This window comes from Tachyglossus aculeatus, chromosome 22, assembly GCF_015852505.1.
Source record: "Tachyglossus aculeatus isolate mTacAcu1 chromosome 22, mTacAcu1.pri, whole genome shotgun sequence".
Lineage (NCBI taxonomy): Eukaryota > Metazoa > Chordata > Mammalia > Monotremata > Tachyglossidae > Tachyglossus > Tachyglossus aculeatus.
Window position 1 is genome coordinate 9739374 of NC_052087.1, and position 19967 is coordinate 9759340.

General features: G+C 46.4%; 1 protein-coding gene across 1 annotated transcript; it reads left to right on the forward strand.

Moving 5' to 3' along the window:
• Window positions 1–9153: 9153 nt before the first annotated feature.
• Window positions 9154–18620, forward strand: OLFML1 (olfactomedin like 1). Its single transcript, XM_038764986.1, has 3 exons — window positions 9154–9316; window positions 10734–11022; window positions 17756–18620. The coding sequence occupies exons 1-3, from the start codon at window positions 9194–9196 to the stop codon at window positions 18511–18513; spliced, it is 1170 nt and encodes a 389-aa protein (XP_038620914.1). The 5' UTR covers window positions 9154–9193; the 3' UTR covers window positions 18514–18620.
• Window positions 18621–19967: the final 1347 nt, after the last annotated feature.

A 19967-nucleotide genomic window follows, 5' to 3' on the forward strand; every position in this document is an offset into this window, starting at 1 on the left:
TTAAGACTGTGAGCCCCTTGTGGAACAGAGACTGTATCCAACTCGATTTGCCCGTGTCCTCCCCAGTTCTGGGTGCAGTGCCTGGCACAGGGTAAGTGCTTAACAAACACGATTATTATTATCACTACTCTTCCAAGTGCTTAGTACAGTGGTCTGCACACTGTCAGCATTCAATAAATACAATTGATTGACTGATGTGTGGCAATTAGCTCCAACTCCAAAGCTCTAAGCCCTGTATTTCTCCAGGCCTTTCTATGGGGCTGTGTTTACCTCTAGACTGAAAGCTTGTTGTGGACAGGGAATGTGTCTGCTTATTGTTGTAGTGTACTCTCCCAAGTGCTTAGTACAGTGTTCTGCACACAGTAAGTGCTCAATAAATACAACTGAATGAATGAATCAATGAATGAATGATCCAGGCAGCCAGAAGAAATTTGTCTAAAGATAAAGGAGACGACGTCAAGGAGAAGGAAATACTTGCTACTGTGGATTTTCTACCCCCAGGATGATTCTCCTTCACTAAACTACCTCACAAACTAGAGGCAGGGGACTATTCATCACAGTGGCCACATTTAGAGCCTCAGAAACTTAGTTACTCGGTTGGGAAAGAGGAAGTTTCCAGGTGTACCTGAGAGACTCTTTTCAGAAACTTCACAGATGCTAGCTGTATCTTTCAGAGAGTTTATGGAGAAGCTAAGATAAAGGGACCAGAATTCAGGTCTCTTTAGGAGGAAGCTTAAAAGATGGCTAGGACTAGGGTGACCAGAGACAGTGTCACATTCGCTGTGTCAGGCATACGGTGACATCATCCAGAACATTCTGTGACAGCCCACCAAAACAGTGAGCTTTTCCCCCTCTGCACATGGGGACCACTTCCAAGCCACGGAACACGGAGGCAGTGCCTCATTGAAGACACATCTCCTCCAAGAGCCCTTCCCAGGCTAAGCCCCACTTTTCCTCATCTCTCACTCCCTTCTGTGTTGCCCTGACTTGCTCCCTTTGATCTTCCCCTACTCCCAGCCCCAAAGCACTTATGTACATATCTGTCATTTTATTCATCCCTTTGTTCTTTCCCACCAGCATCTTTCTGCAGCTCCCAGGCCCACATCCCCCCAGAGCAGATATTTTCTTGTTCTCACCCACCTTTGGCTTCTCTTCCCTCCCTGCGGGTAAGAACTGGGAATGGCCGCTGATCCCTGGGAATGATGCCAGCTCCCTGACAGTCAACTCAGCTTTTGAGCATTGTGGGTCTCCCTTGGACAGACTTCATCCAGGGTTGCCTGCTCTGACGTCCAAACAGATTAGCACCTCTGAGAAATTCAAAGATTAACCAAAGGAAGCCATTACTACCATCTGGGTCAGGCTAATGTCAAGTTCAGGGGCTGTAACATTGAACATGTGCATCCTGAGAATAGCAGTAGCAGCAGCAGCAGGAGCAGTAGTAGCAGAGGTAGCAGAGGTAGCAGAAGTATATTTATTAAGCACTTACTCTGTTTAGACCACTGCACTAAATGCTGAGAAAAAATTCCAAGTGGGAATTAAATATGGTCCGTTTCCCTTGGGGTCTCCAGACCCTCCTTATCTCTGTCTCCGACTCCACACCTGCCCCATTCTCAGACCATGAAACAATGCATGTCACATCCCAATCTCCCAAGCACTTAGTACACCCTTTATTCACCCCACTTGCACAACCCTCCTCATTCTCAGACCATGAAACAATGTGTGTCACATCCCACTCTCCCAAGCACTTTGTATACCCTTTACTCACCCTATCTTCATTCCCACAGCACTTTCGTTCATATCTGTAATATATTTTCAGGTCTACCTCTCCACCTGGACTGTAAACTGTGTTATATTGTCCTTTCCCAAGCCCTTTAGTTTTGAGCTCTATGCTCAGTAAATGACCAGTAAACACCAAAGATGGATTGATTTATGTACATGATGCAGAAAGGACTGTCAATTCCAAATTATTTAAAACAACCCCACCGACAGATAGAATTTCACTGTCAGTTTTGTCATCTTTAAATCCCAAATTCAGTTGTTGGGAAACTTTTTGAGTTTTAGTGGTACCCCCTCTTTGTAGCTGGCCTGGTTTAGGCTAAAGCCCAGCCCAGCATGTGATATTCTGAAAACATTCTTCTGGATTCTAGACATGGTAGCTCTGTAACAGATCCTGGGTGGACACAGGTTGATGTGTAGCCTTGTTTCTTGGTAGCTTTAGAAAATCCCATCACACCTATCCTACCCCTCAGGATTCCGGTCTCTCAGGGAAGCCTGATTCTAGAAGAATAATTGCCATACTTGTTAACTGCTTACTCTGAGCCAGGCACTATAGTAAGCACTGGGGTAGATACGTTACAATCAGATCAGACACAGACCCTGTTCCACATGGGCTCACAGTCTAAGGGAAAAGGAGAATAGATGTTTAATCCTCATTTTACAGATGAGGAAGCTGAGGCATGGAGAGGTTAAGCGACTTGCCCAAGGTCATACAGCAGACAAGAAGCAGAGCTAGGATTAGATTTTGTTTTCATGACATTTGTTAAACGCTTACTATGTGCCAGGCACTGAATTGAGCACTGGGGTAAATACAAGCTAATCAGGTTAGGCACAGTCCCTGTCCAACGTGGGGCTCAAAGTCTTAATCCCCATTTTACAGTTCTCTGAACTGAGGTCCAGAGAAGTTAAGTGACTTGCCTAAGTTTGCACAGCAGACAAGTGGCAGAACCGGCATTAGAACCCAGGCCCTTCTGACTTTCAGACCTGTGCTTTATCCTCTAGGCTATTCTGCTTCTCGACTGATGTTTATCGAGTGCTTATTGTGTGCAGAGCACTGTACTAAGTGCTTGGGAGAGCGCAATATAACAGGCAAATAAACTGCCTACAATGAGCTTATAGACCAGAGGGGGAGATGGACATCAGTGCAAATAAATAAACTACGTGGTCTTGCCTCTTGCTCACTTCCACCCTCCTGTCTGGAATGTCCTCCCCCTCCCCTTCCCAGCAAGCAGCAGCCTACCGCGCTTCTCCTCTTCAAAGCCCTTCGACAGCCTCCAGGAGGCCTTCCCTTTTTAATCTCTCAATTCTCTACCCTATTTCCCCCCAACTACTGCCACTTTACCACTTAATAATTTCTTCATTTCTATTAACGCCAATCTCCCCCACTAGAATATAAGCTCTTTGTGTTCAGGGAACTAGTCTGACTCTTTTCAGGGTGCTCTCCCAAATGCTTAGTACAGCGCTCTGCACACAGTAAGCGCTCAATAAATACCTCTGATTGATTGATTGATTCAGCATCACCTAAACATCTGAGATTCTCATGATTGTCCTTTTCTTTGCCTTAGCATCCTGCTCCGTCTCGAGGTTCTCATTGGTTCCAGGACTCCACCAGAGAGAGAGAGAGATGCTTCTCCAATTCCCTGGCCACTCCTAAGCCCATCCCATCCAACACTCTGCTGCTTCCCCCTAGCTTAGGTTTATTTTAGGTTCAGTCACCTCGATTGATTATAAATTAGATTGCTAGATGACAAGGAGCAGTGTGGCTTAGAAGATAGATCATCAGCCTGGGAGTCAGAAGTCTGTGCGTTGTAATCCTGGCTCCCCCACATGTGCTGTGTGACCTTTGGCAAGTCACTTCACTTATCTATACCTCAGTTAATTCATTTGTAAAATGGGGATAAGAGTGTGAGCTCCACGTGGGACAGGGACTGTGTCCAACCTGATTAACTTGTATCTACCTCAACTCTTAGAACAGTGCTGGGCATATAGTAAGTGCCATACACTCCTTAAGGGCAGGAATCATGTCTGCAAACTCTATTGTTTTCTCTCAGGTGCTTAGTACAGAATAAGCACTCAAAAATATTATTTAGCTATCTATTAATTATATGCTATAAATTATTTATTTATATTAACATCTGTTTCCCTCTCTAGACTGTAAGCTCATTGTAAGCAGGGAATGTGTCTGCTAACTCGGTTGCATTGTGCTCTCCCAACTGCTTAATACAGTGCTCTGCACATGCTAAGCGCTCAAAAAAAAACTGATTGAGTGACTGATTGATTATTTCTAGACAGTCAGTCAGGCCATTGTATAATCCCCTCCCCTCCCTGAAGCAGCAGGGCTTAGTGGATAGAACATGGGCCTGGGAATCAGAAGGTCATGAGTTCTTATCCTGGCTCTGCCACCTGTCTGCTGTGTGACCTTGGGCAAGTCACTTTGCTTCTCTGTGCCTCATTTACCACATCTGTAAAATGGAGATTGAGACTGTGAGCCCCATGTGGACAGGGACTGTGTTCAACCAGATTTTCTTGTATCTACACCAGCGCTTAGTACAGTGCCGGACACATAGCAAGTGCTTAAAAAGCACTATTATTATCATTACTATCATTATTATTATTATTTCATTCCCTATTCCTGGGCATCAGCAGCTTAGGAGTGGCAAGGAATTGGAGAAGCATCTCTCTGTCTCTCTGGTGGAGTCCTGGAACCAGTGAGAACCTTGAAACGGAGCAGGAAGCTAAGGCAAAGAAAATGACAATGACGTGAATCTCAAGCTCATTGAATGGGAAGCACATCCACACCTGCCGGGCCACCCTGAGGAGTCTAAACCAACTTTCAACCCCAGCCGGCTCCACCATCTCTCGGGGAGAGACACTGCGTGAGGTGATATTTCACTCATGGATTGCCCTGTGGGATTGGGTTGACGTGGTATTAAAGTGATTGAGTGTGTTGGGCTTGCTTCTGAAAATTGATTTTAAGTGGGTTCCTTTTTCATTTTTAATTTGCTGTCAAGGGCTCTGAAGCGAGACGAATCCTGGGCTGGGATTTATCGCTTGTTAGGATGGAAATTCTGAAGATGACAGCCCCCTCCCCCATCCAATCGTGAATCCAGGGAACCAACGAACCCTTCTTTCACCTACCCACAAGAAACAACTTGTTCCCTCCCCACTTCAGATTTCAAGGGAGGAGAGCATCAGCAAGAGAAGGGGTCCAGCATGGCCTAGTGGATTGAGCACAAGCCTGGGAGTCAGAAGACCCTGGGTTCTAATCCCTGCTCCACCACTTGTCTGCTGTGTGACCTTGGGCAAGTCACTTCACTTCTCTGTGCCTCAGTTGCTTCATCTGTGAAATGGGGATTAAGACTGTGAACCCCATATGGGACAGGGACTGTGTCCAACCTGATTACCTTATATCTTCCCAGCACTCAGAACAGTGCTTGACAAATAGTAAGCACTTATCTAATACCGTGATCATCATTGTTATTATTATTATTATCATTCTTAACCAACACTCAGCCAAAAGGGCCAACACTCTTGACCCAAAATACTTCCCCACGTGGAGCATTCTTGATTTGCATAACACTTCAGAGTGGCCTAGTGGAAAAGTGGCACAGGCCTGGGATTCAGAGGACAACGTGCCGGCTGTGCGTGAGTTTGGGTAAGTCACTTACTTTTTCTTCCCCTTTATTTCCTCATCTGTAAAAATGGGGAATTCATTCAATCATATTTATTCAGCGCTTACTGTATGCAGAGCACTATACTAAGCTCATGGGAGAGTACAATATAACAATAAACAGACACATTGATACTCGTCTCCCTCCCTTTAGAATGTGAGCCCTGTGTGGGACAGGGACTGTGTCCCAAATGATTATCTTGAATCTGCCCCAGTGCTTAACACAGTACTTGGCACACAGGAAGAGCTTATAAATTATTATTAACCAGGAGTTTTTCTTTCAAGTACAGTAACAGTTTTCTGTGCACACTCAGGGAGTAAATATGGAGATGGGGGTGCTAGATAGTCAACATTGCCAGTGTATTAATGGCTGATTAGCAGTGGGCTCAAATAATCACTTAGAGTAATGATAACAATTATTAATAATAATAATATATGCTAAGCAGTTACTACGTGCCAAACATTACTTTAAGTGCCGGGGTACATACAAGTTAATCAGATCAGACACAGGCCCTGTGCCACAGGTTAAATAGGAGGGAAGAGGATTTAATCCGCATTTTACAAATGAGGAAACTGAGGCACAGGGAAGTTCAGTGACTTGCCCCAACTCACACAGCAGACAGAAGGAAGAGCTGGGATTAGAACCCAGCTTCTTCTGATTCCCAGATTTGGGCTCTTTCCACTAGGCTATGCTGCTTCTCAGTGAACCCCAAGACTTGGCAGCAAAGTAAACCCTGGCCACTGACCATTCAGAAACTGCTTTCCCATCAGAAGAAGAGACAGCCTTCTCTTCTAGTCAGTCAGCACCTAGTCAGTGGGGCCCCACTTTTTCATTCATTCATTCATTCAATCATATTTATTGAGCACTTACTGTGTGCAGAGCACTGTACTAAGCACTTGGGAAGTACAAGTTGGCAACATATAGAGATGGTCCCTACCCAACAGTGGGCTCACTTTTTCATTTTGTGGGGGTGAACCTGAGGGTGGAGCATTGAGGGGTTGCCCCACAGTGAGCAGGGAATGTCACTGGTTATTGTGGTCATCGATTCTAATCCTGGCTCCACCACATGTCTGCTTTGTGACCTTGGGCAAGTCACTTAACTTCTTTGAGCCTCAATTACCTCATCTGTAAAATGGAGATTAGGACTGTGAGCCCCATGTTGGGACAACCTGATCACGTTGCATCCCCCCCAGCACTTAGAACAGCGCTTTGCACATAGTAAGCACTTAACAAATGCCATCATTATTATTATATTGTACTTTCCCAAGTGCTTAGTTCAGTGCTCTGGACTCAATAATTACTTAACAAATATGATTAAGTGAATCAATGGAGGAATGAATGAAGCTGTAGTGGAAGCAGATCAGCATTTTTCCTCAGGGTTCAGGGCCACTCAGCCACCTGGACAGCCATCAGTACCATGGCCTAAGGACTGCATAGCCACACAAGTTCTGCTGTCCATGGCTGGTCCTGGCATCTCCCCGGTGGTGACAAGCTGGTGACTCCTGCCCTTAGAAATTTGAACAGGAGGCGAGAGAGATAGCTGTTTCTAAGTCACAGGCATCAGCTGCTCCTGAAGCTGGCATGCATGGGAGCCTTATTTGGAGAAACAGTGTGGCCTCGTGGTTAAAGCACAGGCCTGGGAATCAGAAGGATCTGGTTTCTAATCCCCACTCCATCACTTGCCTGCTTGAGTAGGTCAAAGCAGCGTAGCCCAGTGGAAAGAGCCCGGGTTTTGGAGTCAGAGGTCATGGGTTCAAATCCTGGCTCCGCCAATTGTCAGCTGTGTGACTTTGGGCAATCACTTAACTTCTCTGTGCCTCAGTTACCTCATCTGTAAAATGGGGATGAAGACTGTGAGCCCCCCGTGGGACAACCTGATCACCTTGTAACCTCCCCAGCGCTTAGAACAGTGCTTTGCACATAGTAAGTGCTTGATAAATGCCATTATTATTATTATTATTTCACCTCCCTGTGCCTCCCTTATCTTATCTGTAAATGGGAATTAAGAGTGGGAGCCCCATGTGGGACAGGGACTGTGTCCAACTGGATTAGCTTGTATCTACCCCAGTGCTTAAAACAGTATTTGGCTCATAGTACGCGCTATGAGCCCAAGGCACCTGATTTTAGGGATGAATTAATTCCCTCTTCCCACTCCGGGCTCCCCTGCTTGGCTCTCAGTCACATGTGGCCACTATTTCTGCACCCAGAGCCTGGCACAGGAACAGTTCTACCTCTGGTGCTTGGGGGAATTAAGTGGTCTCTTTCTCTGCCCAGCCTGGTTTGCCCATCTCTGCCATGCTGCTGTGGCCACTGCTGCTGCTACCATCAGAGCAGGAGTAGGATGGGGAAGAGGAGCAGAGCCAGTTAACTCTGCCATCTGGTGATGGGCGGAGCCACCATTTTGGCTCCCCCTCTCTCCATTTCTGAGGGGAGGAAGAATAGTTCCAGTTCACCATCACATCAGGGGTTGAGCCACCATCTCGGTTCCCCCTCAGCCCATTTTGGTGGGAAGAAAAAGCAGCACCAGTTGACTCTACCATCTGGCGATGAGTGAGGAAGTCATCTTGGTTTCCCCTCAGCCCATTTCACTGGGGAGCAAAAGCAGTGTCAGTTTACTCCACCATCCAGTATTGAGCAGATCAGCTATCTTGGTTCTCTCTCTTCCCATTTCCGTGGGGGCTCCAATTTACTCTGCCATCCCATCAGGAGTGGAACTGCCATCTTGGTTTCCCCTCTGCTCATTTCCCTCGGGTGGGGTAGGCTAGTTTTTTGCTTTGGGAATAAAGACACTGACTGGTCTCTCCACCATGGGGTTGAGTCCACAAATTGGGTACTTCCGCTCACAAGCTATATTTGGGTCCCAGGAAACCCATATCCCTCTCTTTAGCCGTAAGTTTCCATCCTGTGATCTGAAGGCTGAGGAGACGAATGTGGATTCTGGATGGGAGCTGAAGTGATTTGCTAATTCGATGAGCAAGGGGTTCATGTAAATGATGATGACGATGATGATGGCATTTGTTAAGGCTGCAGGGAATGCTGTATAATGGTTTAAAGCAATAGTGTGATCTTTGAAATGTGCTTCTGTGTGCAAGTACTGTGCTAAGCACTAAGGTGGATGCACTACAGTCAGACCAGACACAATCCCTGCCCCATATGAGGGAAATAGCATGGTCCAGTGGATAGTGCATGAGCCTGGAGTCAGAAGGACCTGGGTTCTATTCCCATCTCTGCCACTTGTTTGCTGTGTGATCTTGGGTAAGTCACTTAACTTCTCTGGACCTCAGTTTCCTCATCTCTAAAATGGAGATGAAGAAAATGAGCACCTTGTGGGGTACGGACTGTGCCCAGCGTGGTTAGCCGATATCCACTCCAGCCCTTAGTACAGTGTCTGGCACATAGTAAGCACTTAACAAATACCATGAAAAAAAAACAGACAAGAAACAAATGGGGCTTCTGGAAACTGCCTGGAACTGCTCACGTGACTCTTCCTGGAACATCTGGAGCCGATTACAGGCCCACGAACGGGAGGGTCCGCCTTGGTTTCACAACCAACCCCAGCCCCGTTTCTTGCTCTGGGCTGTTGGAAAGTTTCCTGTGCAAGTGGACACTACTACTTTCCCCTGCCTCGACCATTTTAGTTTCACTTTCCCATCAGAGGGACATTCCACCAGTGGGCCTGTTTCGCCCCTGGGAAACGGATTACTCCGTTTTTGTTTTCTTTCTCCTCTGGCAGGTTTGGGAAGACTATGGCCCTTCCAGGGCTTGGGTTCTGCTTTGTTCTGCTTTTGGCAAGTGTCATTCCTCCATCCCAGTACGCGCAAGACACGGCTCTGATTCAGTACATCAACAGACGCTTCCTGATACTAGAGGTAGGTTGGGGCTTCTCAGGAACCAGGTGAAAGGATGGAGGACCACGGTCTTCGTCATTATCGCGTCATCTTGGCAGAAAAGAAACAGCATGGCCTAGTGGATAGAGCATGGGCTTGGAAGTCCGAAGGTCATGGGTTCTAATTCTGGCTCCGCCACTTGTCTGCTGTGTGACCTCGGGCAAGTCACTTCACTTCTCTGGGCTTCAGTTCCCTCATCTGTAAAAATGAGGATTCAGACTGTGAGCCCTGTGTGGGACTGGGACTGTGTCCAACAGGATGAGCTTGTATCTACCCCAGTACATGGAACAGTGCCTGACACATAGTAAGCACTTAACAAATACCATAATTATTAATTATTATCTACCTGACCTACCAGATACCTAAAATCTTGGTACATAGTAAGCACTTAACAAGTACCACAATCATTTTATCATTATCATGAATTATTATTAATAATAATAATAATAATAATTATAAAATGCATTATTATTTTAACATTGCCATGTTTTTAAGGCATCCCTTAATGTTGTTTGTGCACTACTGCTTTGCTAAGAATAATAATTACTCACTACAATCCAGTCTGCACACTTCAGTCCTCTAACACCAACCTCTTCATTGTACCCGAATCTCTGTTCCTCAGTCTTTTCTTTGCGGCCGGCTCCTTGCCTACATTCATTCATCATCATCTTCATCATCATCAATCGTATTTATTGAGCGCTTACTGTGTGCAGAGCACTGTACTAAGCACTTGGGAAGTACAAATCGGCAACGTACAGAGACGTTCCCTACCCAACTCTGGGCTCACAGTCTAGAAGCTCACAGCCCACATCCTTCATTTGGGCTGAAACTCTCTCCCCTCTCATGTCCCACAGACCACTGCTCTCCCCACCTTTAAAGTCTGACTAAAATCTCCTCCAAGAGACCTTCCCCGACTAAGACCTCATTTCCCCTAGACCCTCTCCCTTCTGTGTCACCTATGCACTTGGATTTGTACACTTTATTCACCCTCGCCCTCAGCCCCACATCATTTTTGTATATATTTGCAATTTGTTTTAATATCTGTATCCCCCACAAGCCCTAAGCTTGTGGGCCAATAGTTTGTCTACTAACTCTCTGTCTTGTACTCTTCCAAGTGTTTAGTATAGTGCTCTGCACAACTTAACTCTAAATGCTATTGATTGACTGATGGGTTGAGAGGAAGAGGTTTCTCCTGCAAGTACATACAATTTGACTTCTTCAATATCTCTCATATCTGCTATTCACCTTGCACCTGAATCAGAGTTCTGAGTTGGAGACTGTGACAGGTGGGGGACTTTAAAGAAAGACGTGCAGTAAGAAAGACTTGATTTTTGCCTTTGATAAGAGCCAGTCCCCAGAAAACCAAGTCTGATTCCAATGTTCTGTGTTTTACCTCAAGCAAGGCCTGGCGAAATGTCACCAAGATACACAGGAATACATCCAAGAATTCCAAGATTTCTCAAAGAAGGTGTCGTTTCTCCTAGGAAGGTGCGGCATTTATAAGACCGAGTATAAAAAAGAACTGGACCATTTATTGTCCAGAGTCGAAAGGGCCCATCGGGAGATCGAATACATAGAATCCACCAGAGATTCACCGACGTGCATAGAAGAGGATGACAAGATCGTGGCTCAACAGCTAATTAAACAAGCAGAAGAAGAGCAAAGAGTCAAGCTCCTTCTTAATGCAAGTAAGAAATGTTTTCCTTTATGCTCTTGACTGCTAGGACAACCATTGTCCTAGCCCATACATTTAGAGTAATCGCCAAGTGCCGTCTGCACTGGTGAGACTAAAAGAAATGAACACACCCTTTCCCAAGAACAATGCCGATGTGCAACTCCATGTGTACATTTAGGTTGTAGTTAATGTTAAGTGTCTCCCCAGAAAACCCGAGCTTTTGCTGGAATGGAGCTCTTCCCAAGGTTGCCCAGAAGGCTGTTCTGTAAAGATAATACTAATAATTATAACATAATAATAATGATGAATAATTGTGGTATTTGTTAAGGGCTTATTTTGTTTCAGGCACTGTACTAAGTGCTGGGGTGGATATAAGCAAATCGCGTTGGACACAATCTCTGTACCACATGGGGTTCACAGTCTTAATCCCCATTTTACAGATGAGGTAACTGAAGCACAGATAAGTGAAGTGATTTGTCCAAGGGTCACTCAGCAGAGAAGTGGCAGAGCCAGGATTAGAACCCAGATCCTCCTGACTCTCGGGCCCATGCTCTATCCACTAGACCATAAATGACAGTTTCTGCTGAAGAAAAGAAATCCAAGATTGTTGTCTTCAGAGGAGAGGGGTGGACAGAGTCTGAGTCACCAAAATTCCTCCCAGGGATGCTTGGAATTAGCGCACTGATTGAGATTGGTCATATAGAAGCTGATTTTTTTTTCCTTTTTTTATTTAATGGTTAAGCGCTTCCTATGTGTCATGCACTGTTTTAAGTGCTGGGGTTGTTATTGTTGTCTTATGCTGTCGAGTCTTCTCCGACCCATAGTGATGTCACGGACAGATCTCTCCCACAAATGCCCCACCTCCATCTGCAATCGTTCTGGTAGTGTATCCATAGAGTTTACTTACTCAAAATATGGAAGTGGTTTACCATTGCCTCCTTCTGTGCAGTCAACTTGACTCCTCCCTTGACTCTGTCTCCCATGCCGCTGCTGCCCCAGCACAGGGGAGTTTTGACTTGTAGCAAATTGCCTTCTACTCAACTAGCCCCTGCCCAAGCTAGGAATGGAATAGGTAGGCCTCTGCTTTACTCTCCCTCCTGTAGTCAAGACTGGTAGAATACTGGAAGCTCTCCAAGTGTGACCCTGAGAGGGGAAAACGCTGGGGCAGGTACAAGTTGATTAGACTGGATACAGTCCCTGTCCCACGTGGAACTCACAGTCAAGTAGGTGTGAGAACAGGTATTTAGTTGTAAACTTGGCTGCAAACAAATTTCCAATTAAGCTACCAAATCTGGCACTTTATGATTCTCTTTGAACATTCACTCAATCATATTTATTGAGCGCTTACTGTGTGATTCTATTTATTGAATGCTTACTGTGTGCAAATCACTGCACTAAGCACTTGGGAGAGTACAATATAGTAATAAACAGACACATTTCCCTGCCCATAATGAGCTTACAGTCTCGAGAGATGACCTTATGGGCAGCAATGAGTGTTCTCCTGAAAACCCTTTTTCTTAAAACATTTCATCCCATTTACCCTGTTTTCCTCACTGGTTTGTGAGTCCCTTGCATGCAGGGAAGAAATCTTATAAAAATAATAACTGTAGTTTATGTCAAGCATTTACTATGTGCCAAGCACTTTACTGGGCACTGGAGTAGAGACAAGATAATCAGATCCCACATGGGGCTCACAGTCTCAATAGGAGGGAGAATAGGTATTGAATCACCACTTTGCAGATGAAGAAACTGAGGCACAGAGAAGTGAAGTGACTTACCCAAGATCACACAGCAGCCAAGTGACAGAGCTGGAATTAGAACCCAGGTCCTCTGACTTCCAGCCCCATGCTCTATCCATTAGGCTTTCCAGGACTGGGAAAAAGTGACCCCATCAACATGGCCAGGTCAGGTTACGATGTAGGTTCGGCCAAAAAGAACCCCTAATTTTCTCCAGAAAAACTTTCAAATCACCCAGCTAGGCTCGGCATTCCTGGCCCAGGAGCCGAGCTGACAGAACAGGGCTCTACATGCGGAAGCTTTCAACAAAGGGACCGTCTCTATATGTTGCAGATTTGTACTTCCCAAGTGCTTAGTACAGTGCTCTGCACAAAGTAACCGCTCAATAAATACGATCAAATGAACAAAGATCATTGATGTATTTGATTGATTGAAACAAGAGGTTGTTTGTTTTCAGCCTCTAGAATTTATCAAAACCCTGACATCTAACAGTGATTTAGCTTGCTGTGGGCAGGGAACATGTCTGCTAATTCTGTTGCATTGTGCTCTCCTAAGCACTTAGTACTGTACTACGTGCTCTTCACATAGTAAGCCCTCAACTGTGACCTCATTATTGGGTAGGGACCGTCTCTATACGTTGCTGACTTGTACTCCCAAGCACTTAGTACAGTGCTGCACACAGTAAGTGCTCAATTAATAAGGTTGAATGAATAAATAAATATTAGATTGATTGATTGATTGATTTTCTCAGAAGGGGGCAGGGGTGGGGAGAGGAGTCACTTTTACTCCCGGCCTTGGATCAGTCAAGCTTCTGCTTACTTAGAAGCAGCAGGGCTCAGTGGGAAAGAGCACGGGCTTTGGAGTCAGAGGTCATGGGTTCAAATCCTGGCTCCGCCACTTGTCAGCTGTGTGACTTTGGGAAAGTCACTTAACTTCTCTGTGCCTCAGTTCCCTCATCTGTAAAATGGGGATGAAGACTGTGAGCCCCACGTGGGACAGCCTCATCACCTTGTATCCCCCTAGCGCTTAGAACAGTGCTTTGCACATAGTAAGCGCTTAATAAATGCCATCATTATTATTATTATTACTTGGCTTAGTGAAAAGAGCACGGGCTTGGGAGTCAGAGGCTGTGGGTTCTAATCCCAGCTTTGCCCCCTGTCAGCTGTGTGACTTTGGGCAAGACACTTCACTTCTCTGTGCCTCAGTTACCTCATCTGTAAAATGAGGATTAAGACTGTGAGCCCCCCCGTGGGACAACCTGATTACTTTGTATCTACCCCAGTGCTTACAACAGTGCTTGGCACATAGTAAGTGCTTAACAAATACCATCATTATTATTATTAGACCTTGGAAAGGAGAAGCAGTGTGGTCTAGTGGAAAGAGCAAGGGCCTGGAGTCTGAGGTCCTGAATTCTAACCCTGGCTCTGCTATTTGCCTTCTGGGTGATTGTAGGTAAATTGCATAATAATAATAATAATAATAATGTTGGCATTTTTAAGCACTTACTATGTTCCAAGCACTGTTCTAAGCACTGGGGGGGAAACAAGGTAATCAAGGTTGTCCCATGTGGGGCTCACTGTCTTAATCCCCATTTTACAGATGAGGGAACTGAGGCACAGAGAAGTGAAGTGACTTGCCTAAAGTCATACAGCTGACAAGCTGCAGAGCTGGGATTAGAACCCATGACCTCTGACTCCCAAGCCCGGGCTCTTTCCGCTAAGCCACGCTGCCCTGTATCTGTTTAATTTCTTTTTTTTTTTAATGGTATTTGTTAAGCACTTACTATGTGCCAGACATTGTACTAAGCACTGATACAAGATATTTAGGTTGGACACAGTCCATGTCCTAAATAGAGCCCATGATCTTAATCTCCAATTGACAGATGAGGTAATTTAAGCATAAAGAAGTGCCTCAGACTCCAGGCCCTTGCTCTTTCCACTAGACCACACTGCTTCTCCTTTCCACGAGCAAACTGTGGTATATGACAGTGCTTGGCACATAGTAAGCACTTAACAAATACTATCATTATTATTATTATCAGGCAGGAGCAGCCTGATAAGAATCATTATTATTATTATCCACAGCAAGGAGCCCTCCTACTGTCCAAGCATTGAATCTTGTTTGAACTATTTCCCCCACAAATACGTTTCCCTCTTAACACAAAAGATTACATCTTTCTGGCCAGACATTAAAGTTGTCCTGCTGTAGCAGGATGTATGACAAAATGTCTGAATCCCAGTGGCCCTGACCCTAATCTTTAGGCACTGGAGTGAGGCCAGGGTGCTAATGGTGTTTATTTCTCAGGTTACTATGGATGGGGTCCCATAGAAACGAACTCCTGGAGAATTACTTCCTGGAGAGGTCACATTCCTTCACGGCCAAGGTCACGGTGGAGCTTGAGAGGTTTAATTTGCTCTCCCTTCTCAGGTTTTTCATTAAGTCGCTATTTTGTAGTGGCACTTCAGGGGTGAAGAGGGATTTAAGATTGGATTTGAGAACGATTTCTCCCCACGCCGGCTTTGAAACAGCAAGTGGTGTTATCTCCGGGGGCCTGGGTGAGGAGATTAAGCTCAGAGAAGGTGAGGCACCTTGCCAGGCTCACCCAGCAGGGAAGCGATGGGGCTATTGGCATCTAATCTTTACCCAGACATTCTAAGACTTACTGAGTGATAGAAAAATATAAATCGAGCCAGGGACCCTGGCCCCAGTGAAGTGCCTTGGCACACTTCCCTGACCACAGTCCAAGTCTGGGGAGCGGAAAAATGCCAGAGATAGGAGTCTAATAGTACAAATAGGATAGGACTCCAACTTATCTGAGAAGCAGCGTGGCCTAGGAAAGAGATCACGGGCCTGGCAGTCAGAAGGACCTGGGTTCTAATCCTGGCTCCACCGCTTGTCTGCTGTGTGACCTTGGGAAAGTCACTTCACTTCTCTGGGCCTCAGTTACCTCATCTGTAAAATGAGGAATTAAGAACGTGAGCCCCATGTGAGACATGGACGTTGTCTAACTTTGTAGCTACACCATTTATTCATTCATTCATTCATTCAGTTGTATTTATTAAGCAATTACTGTGTGCAGAGCACTGTACTAAGAGCTTGGAAACTACAATTCAGCAACAAATAGAGACAATCCTCGCCCATAACGGGCTCACAAGCCAGAAGGGGGGAGACAGGCATCAAAACAAGTAAACAGGCATCAATAGCATCAATATTAATAAATTCCTTAGTACTTAAGTACAGTACTTAGTAAATGCTTAACAAATACCACTAAAAAAAGAAAAAGTCATCGGGTCCGAAGACTGTCTTCCCTCCTGAGCTCAGTTGTAGAGTGCGATCCTCCACTCCTTTGGATTCCCTGAACTTCGAGGGTTGAAATTCAAGATGGGACCAGTGGACTCCTACATCTTTTTTGAAGCAAATGACATCAATACTCTCCTATTTCCTGTTTAGGCTGCATGCAAAGACCTCCAAGCTTACCCTGGCATGGAATGTCAAGATGTTGAATGTTCTGAACTGATGTCTACCGTAATAATCATCATAATTATTATGTGGCACTAAGTACGTATTATGTGCTAAAGGCTGGGGTACATACAATACAATCAGATCACCCCATTTTACAGAGACGTGACTTGCCCTAGGTCACACAGCAGGCAAGGATGAGAGTTTCGGGGGATTTTTTAACGTATTTGTTAAGCACTTACTATGTGCCAGGCACTGTTCTAAGCGCTGGAATGGATACCAGCTAATCAGGTTGAGTGCGCAGTCTTAATCTCCATTTTACAGATGAGGTAACTGAGACACAGAAAAATGAAGTGACTTACCCAAGGTCACACAACAGACAAGTGGTGGAGCCGATATTAGTACCCAGTTCCTTCTGCATCCCAAGCCCGTGCTTTATCACCTAAGACATGCTGCTTCTCTAGAAGTTACCCATCAGTGGTATTTGTTGAGAGCATAATGTATGCAGAGCACTGTAGAAAGCACTTGGGCGGTACAATACAATGAACATGACATGTTCTCTGCCCACACCGACTCTATATGTTGCCGATTTGTACTTCCCAAGCGCTTAGTACAGTGCTCTGCACACAGTGAGCGCTCAAAAAATACAATTGAATGAATGAATGAGCGTCCAGTCTGGAGATGGAATTAGAACCCAGGTCTTCTGGTTCCCAGGGCCATGCTCTTTCTGCTAGTTTAGACATGATTTCTGCCCACACAAGCTTATAGACTAGAGGAGAAATTTACAGTCCAAAGAAGCTTCAAGTCTAGTAATGGGATTAGAATCCAGCGTCCCCGATTCCCAGGGCCATGCTCTTTCTGTTAGGCAACACTGCTTCTCTCCCAGTGGCCCCCATCCTACAAGCCAGCTGCTCTTCCAGCGTGGCTCAGTGGAAAGAGCTTGGGCTTGGGAGTCAGAGGTCCTGGGTTCAAATCTCGTCTCCGCCGCTTGTCAGCTGTGTGATTTTGGGCAAGTCCTTCACTTCTCTGGGCCTCAGTTCCCTCATCTGTAAAATGGGGGTGAAGACTGTGAGCCTCACGTGGGACAACTGATCACCTTGTGTCCTCCCCAGTGCTTAGAACAGTGCTCTGCACATAGTAAGTGCTTAATAAATGTCATCATTATTATTATTATTAAAATGATGGCTTCCTGGCTCTGCCAAGAGATAGGGAAGCAATGTGGCTTAGTGGTTAGAGCCTGGGCCTAGGCATCAGAAGGACCTGGGTTCTAATCCCTGCTCCACCACTTGTGTGACCTTGGGCACGTCACTTCACTTCTCTGTGCCTCAGTTCCCTCATCTGTAAAATGGGGATAAGGGTGTGTGCCCCATGGGGGATAGGGACTATATCTAACCTGATTAACTCGTATCTACCCCAGCTTTTAGAATAGTGCTTGGCACACAGTAAGAGCTTAACAAGGACCATAATTATTAAATCTTCTGGAGGTCCAGAGATTCTTCCAGGTAAAATAAAACATCAACTTCCGGCCTGTTTCGATTCTTCCCCTTCAGGCTGTGACGTCATGTTGGTAGGCGTTAAGTCCCTGAAGGTGGTGAAGAAGTCCGGAGAGCCACAAGGTTCGTGGCTGAAAGACCCCAGAGGTGACCACCAGAAGGTCTATCTCCTTAGCGGCTCCGACAACAACACCGTCCTGGAATTCCCCAATATGAGGGCATTCATGGAAAGCGGCCCCAAGCCAGCCTTCCGGAGGCTCGTGTTGCCCGTCTCCTGGCGAGGGACCGGCCACGCGGTCTACGGGGGCTTCCTCTTCTTCCTCAGCGACGGCCCCGTCAACGAGATCGTCAAACTCAGCCTCCGGAAGCGGAGCGTGGTCGATCGGATGCTGCTCCCCTGGGCCGTCACCCTGGTCGACCTGGCCGTGGATGAACACGGCCTCTGGGCCATCCACGCCGAGCCAGACACGCGGGCGAACATGGTCCTCACCAAGCTGGACCCCGAGAGCCTGTCGGCCGAGGGCAGCTGGAGCACGGGCTGCAGCAGCCGAGAGGTGGAGGCGGTCTTCCTGGTGTGCGGCGTCCTCTACACCGTTCAAGGCCCCAGGGCGGGGAAGCCTCGCCACGTGGGGTGCGTCTTCGACGTCCTGGGCTCGCCCGGCTCGCCCAACGCGGCGGGCCTGGTCTTTCCCGGCCGGTGGCCGGGCCGGGCCGTGATCCACTACGACCCGCGTGAGAAGCAGCTCTTCGCCTGGCACGACGGCAGCCAGGTCGTCTACAGGCTCCTGATGGGACCCAAAGCCCACGGAGGCTGAACCCGTCGTGTCTGAGGCGGCCGATTCTTCCCCCCGTGGCCTGCTGTCGTGGGGTCAACCCATTGTAGGGCCGGGGAGGAGTAAAATAAATACCAGTCATGAATAAATCAGCCTCCCCTCCTGCATAGAGTCGTCCTCCACATTTGAAGAAGACCCTGTCGTGGGCCAAGCTCACCTGTGAGCATGTGTATGTGGATAATAATAATAATAATTATGGTATTTGTAGATGTTAAGCACTTACTAAGTGTCCGACACTGTATTAAGGGCTGGGGTGAAGACAAGCTACTCAGGATGGACACAGTCTCTGTCCCACTTGGGACTCATAGTCTCGATCCCCATTTTACAAGAGGAGGTAACTGAGGCCTGGAGAAGTGAAGTGACTTGCCCAAGGTCACACTGCAGATGAGTGGCAGACCCAGGATTAGAACTCAAGTCCTCTGACTCCCAGGCTCTTCCCCCAGGCCCAGATCCCCCATGCTGCTTCCCTGCGGATCCCATCAGAGGATCCACATTTCCAGCCATGTTAGGTACACAGAATGATTGTTTTGTTCTCTTTTTCTGGTACTAGTTAAGCGTTTATTAGGTGTCAGGCCCTGTACTAAGCACCTGGGGAGATATAAGCTATTCAGGTTGGATTCAGTCCACATCCCACATGGAGATCAGTCTTAATCCCCATTTTAGAGACAAGGTAAATGAGGCACAGAGTAGCAAAGTGTCTTGACCAAAATCGCACAGCAGACAAGTGGCAGAGCTGGGATTAGAACCCAGGTCCTTTTGACTCCCAAGCCCATGTTCTATCCATTAGTCCACGCTGCTTCTCTGTAATTTATTTTAATGTCTGCCTTCCCCTGCTAGGTTGGAGTTTCCTTGAGGGCACGGACTGTGTCTACTTTATTGAATTCTCCCAAGTACTTAGTACAAGTTCTCTTGTACACTGCAAGCACTCAATAAACACCAGTGATTATTGATTGATGGAGGGTAAGAATAATAATAATTATTATGGTAAATAATAACAATGTTGATATTTGTTAAGCGCTTACTATGTTCCAAGCACTGTTCTAAGCACTGAGGGAGATACAAGGTAATCATGGTTGTCCCACGTGGGGCTCACAGTCTTAATCCCTATTTTACAGATGAGGGAACTGAGGCACAGAGAAGTTAAGTGACTTGCCCAAAGTCACACGGCTGACTAGTGGCGGAGAGGGATTAGAACCCATGACCTCTGACTCCCAAGCCTGTGCTCTTTCCAATGAGCCACACTGCTGCTCTGTATTGGTTAAGTGCTTACTATGTGCCAAACACTGTTCTAAACTCTGGGGTAGATGCAAGGTAATCAGCTTGTGGGGTTCACAATCTTAATCCCCATTTCACAGATGAGGTAACTGAGGCCTAGAGATGTAAAGTGGCTTGCTCAAGGTCACACAGCACACAAGTGGTGGAGCAGGGATTAAGGA

Excerpts from the sequence above, each read along its gene's own strand:
- OLFML1 (XM_038764986.1), top strand. The coding sequence starts at position 9,194 with ATGGCCCTTCCAGGGCTTGGGTTCTGCTTTGTTCTGCTTTTGGCAAGT. Across the intron at positions 9,317-10,733 it reads GACGCTTCCTGATACTAGAG|CAAGGCCTGGCGAAATGTCA; the intron begins GTAGGTTGGGGC and ends TTTTACCTCAAG. Across the intron at positions 11,023-17,755 it reads CAAGCTCCTTCTTAATGCAA|GCTGTGACGTCATGTTGGTA; the intron begins GTAAGAAATGTT and ends CTTCCCCTTCAG.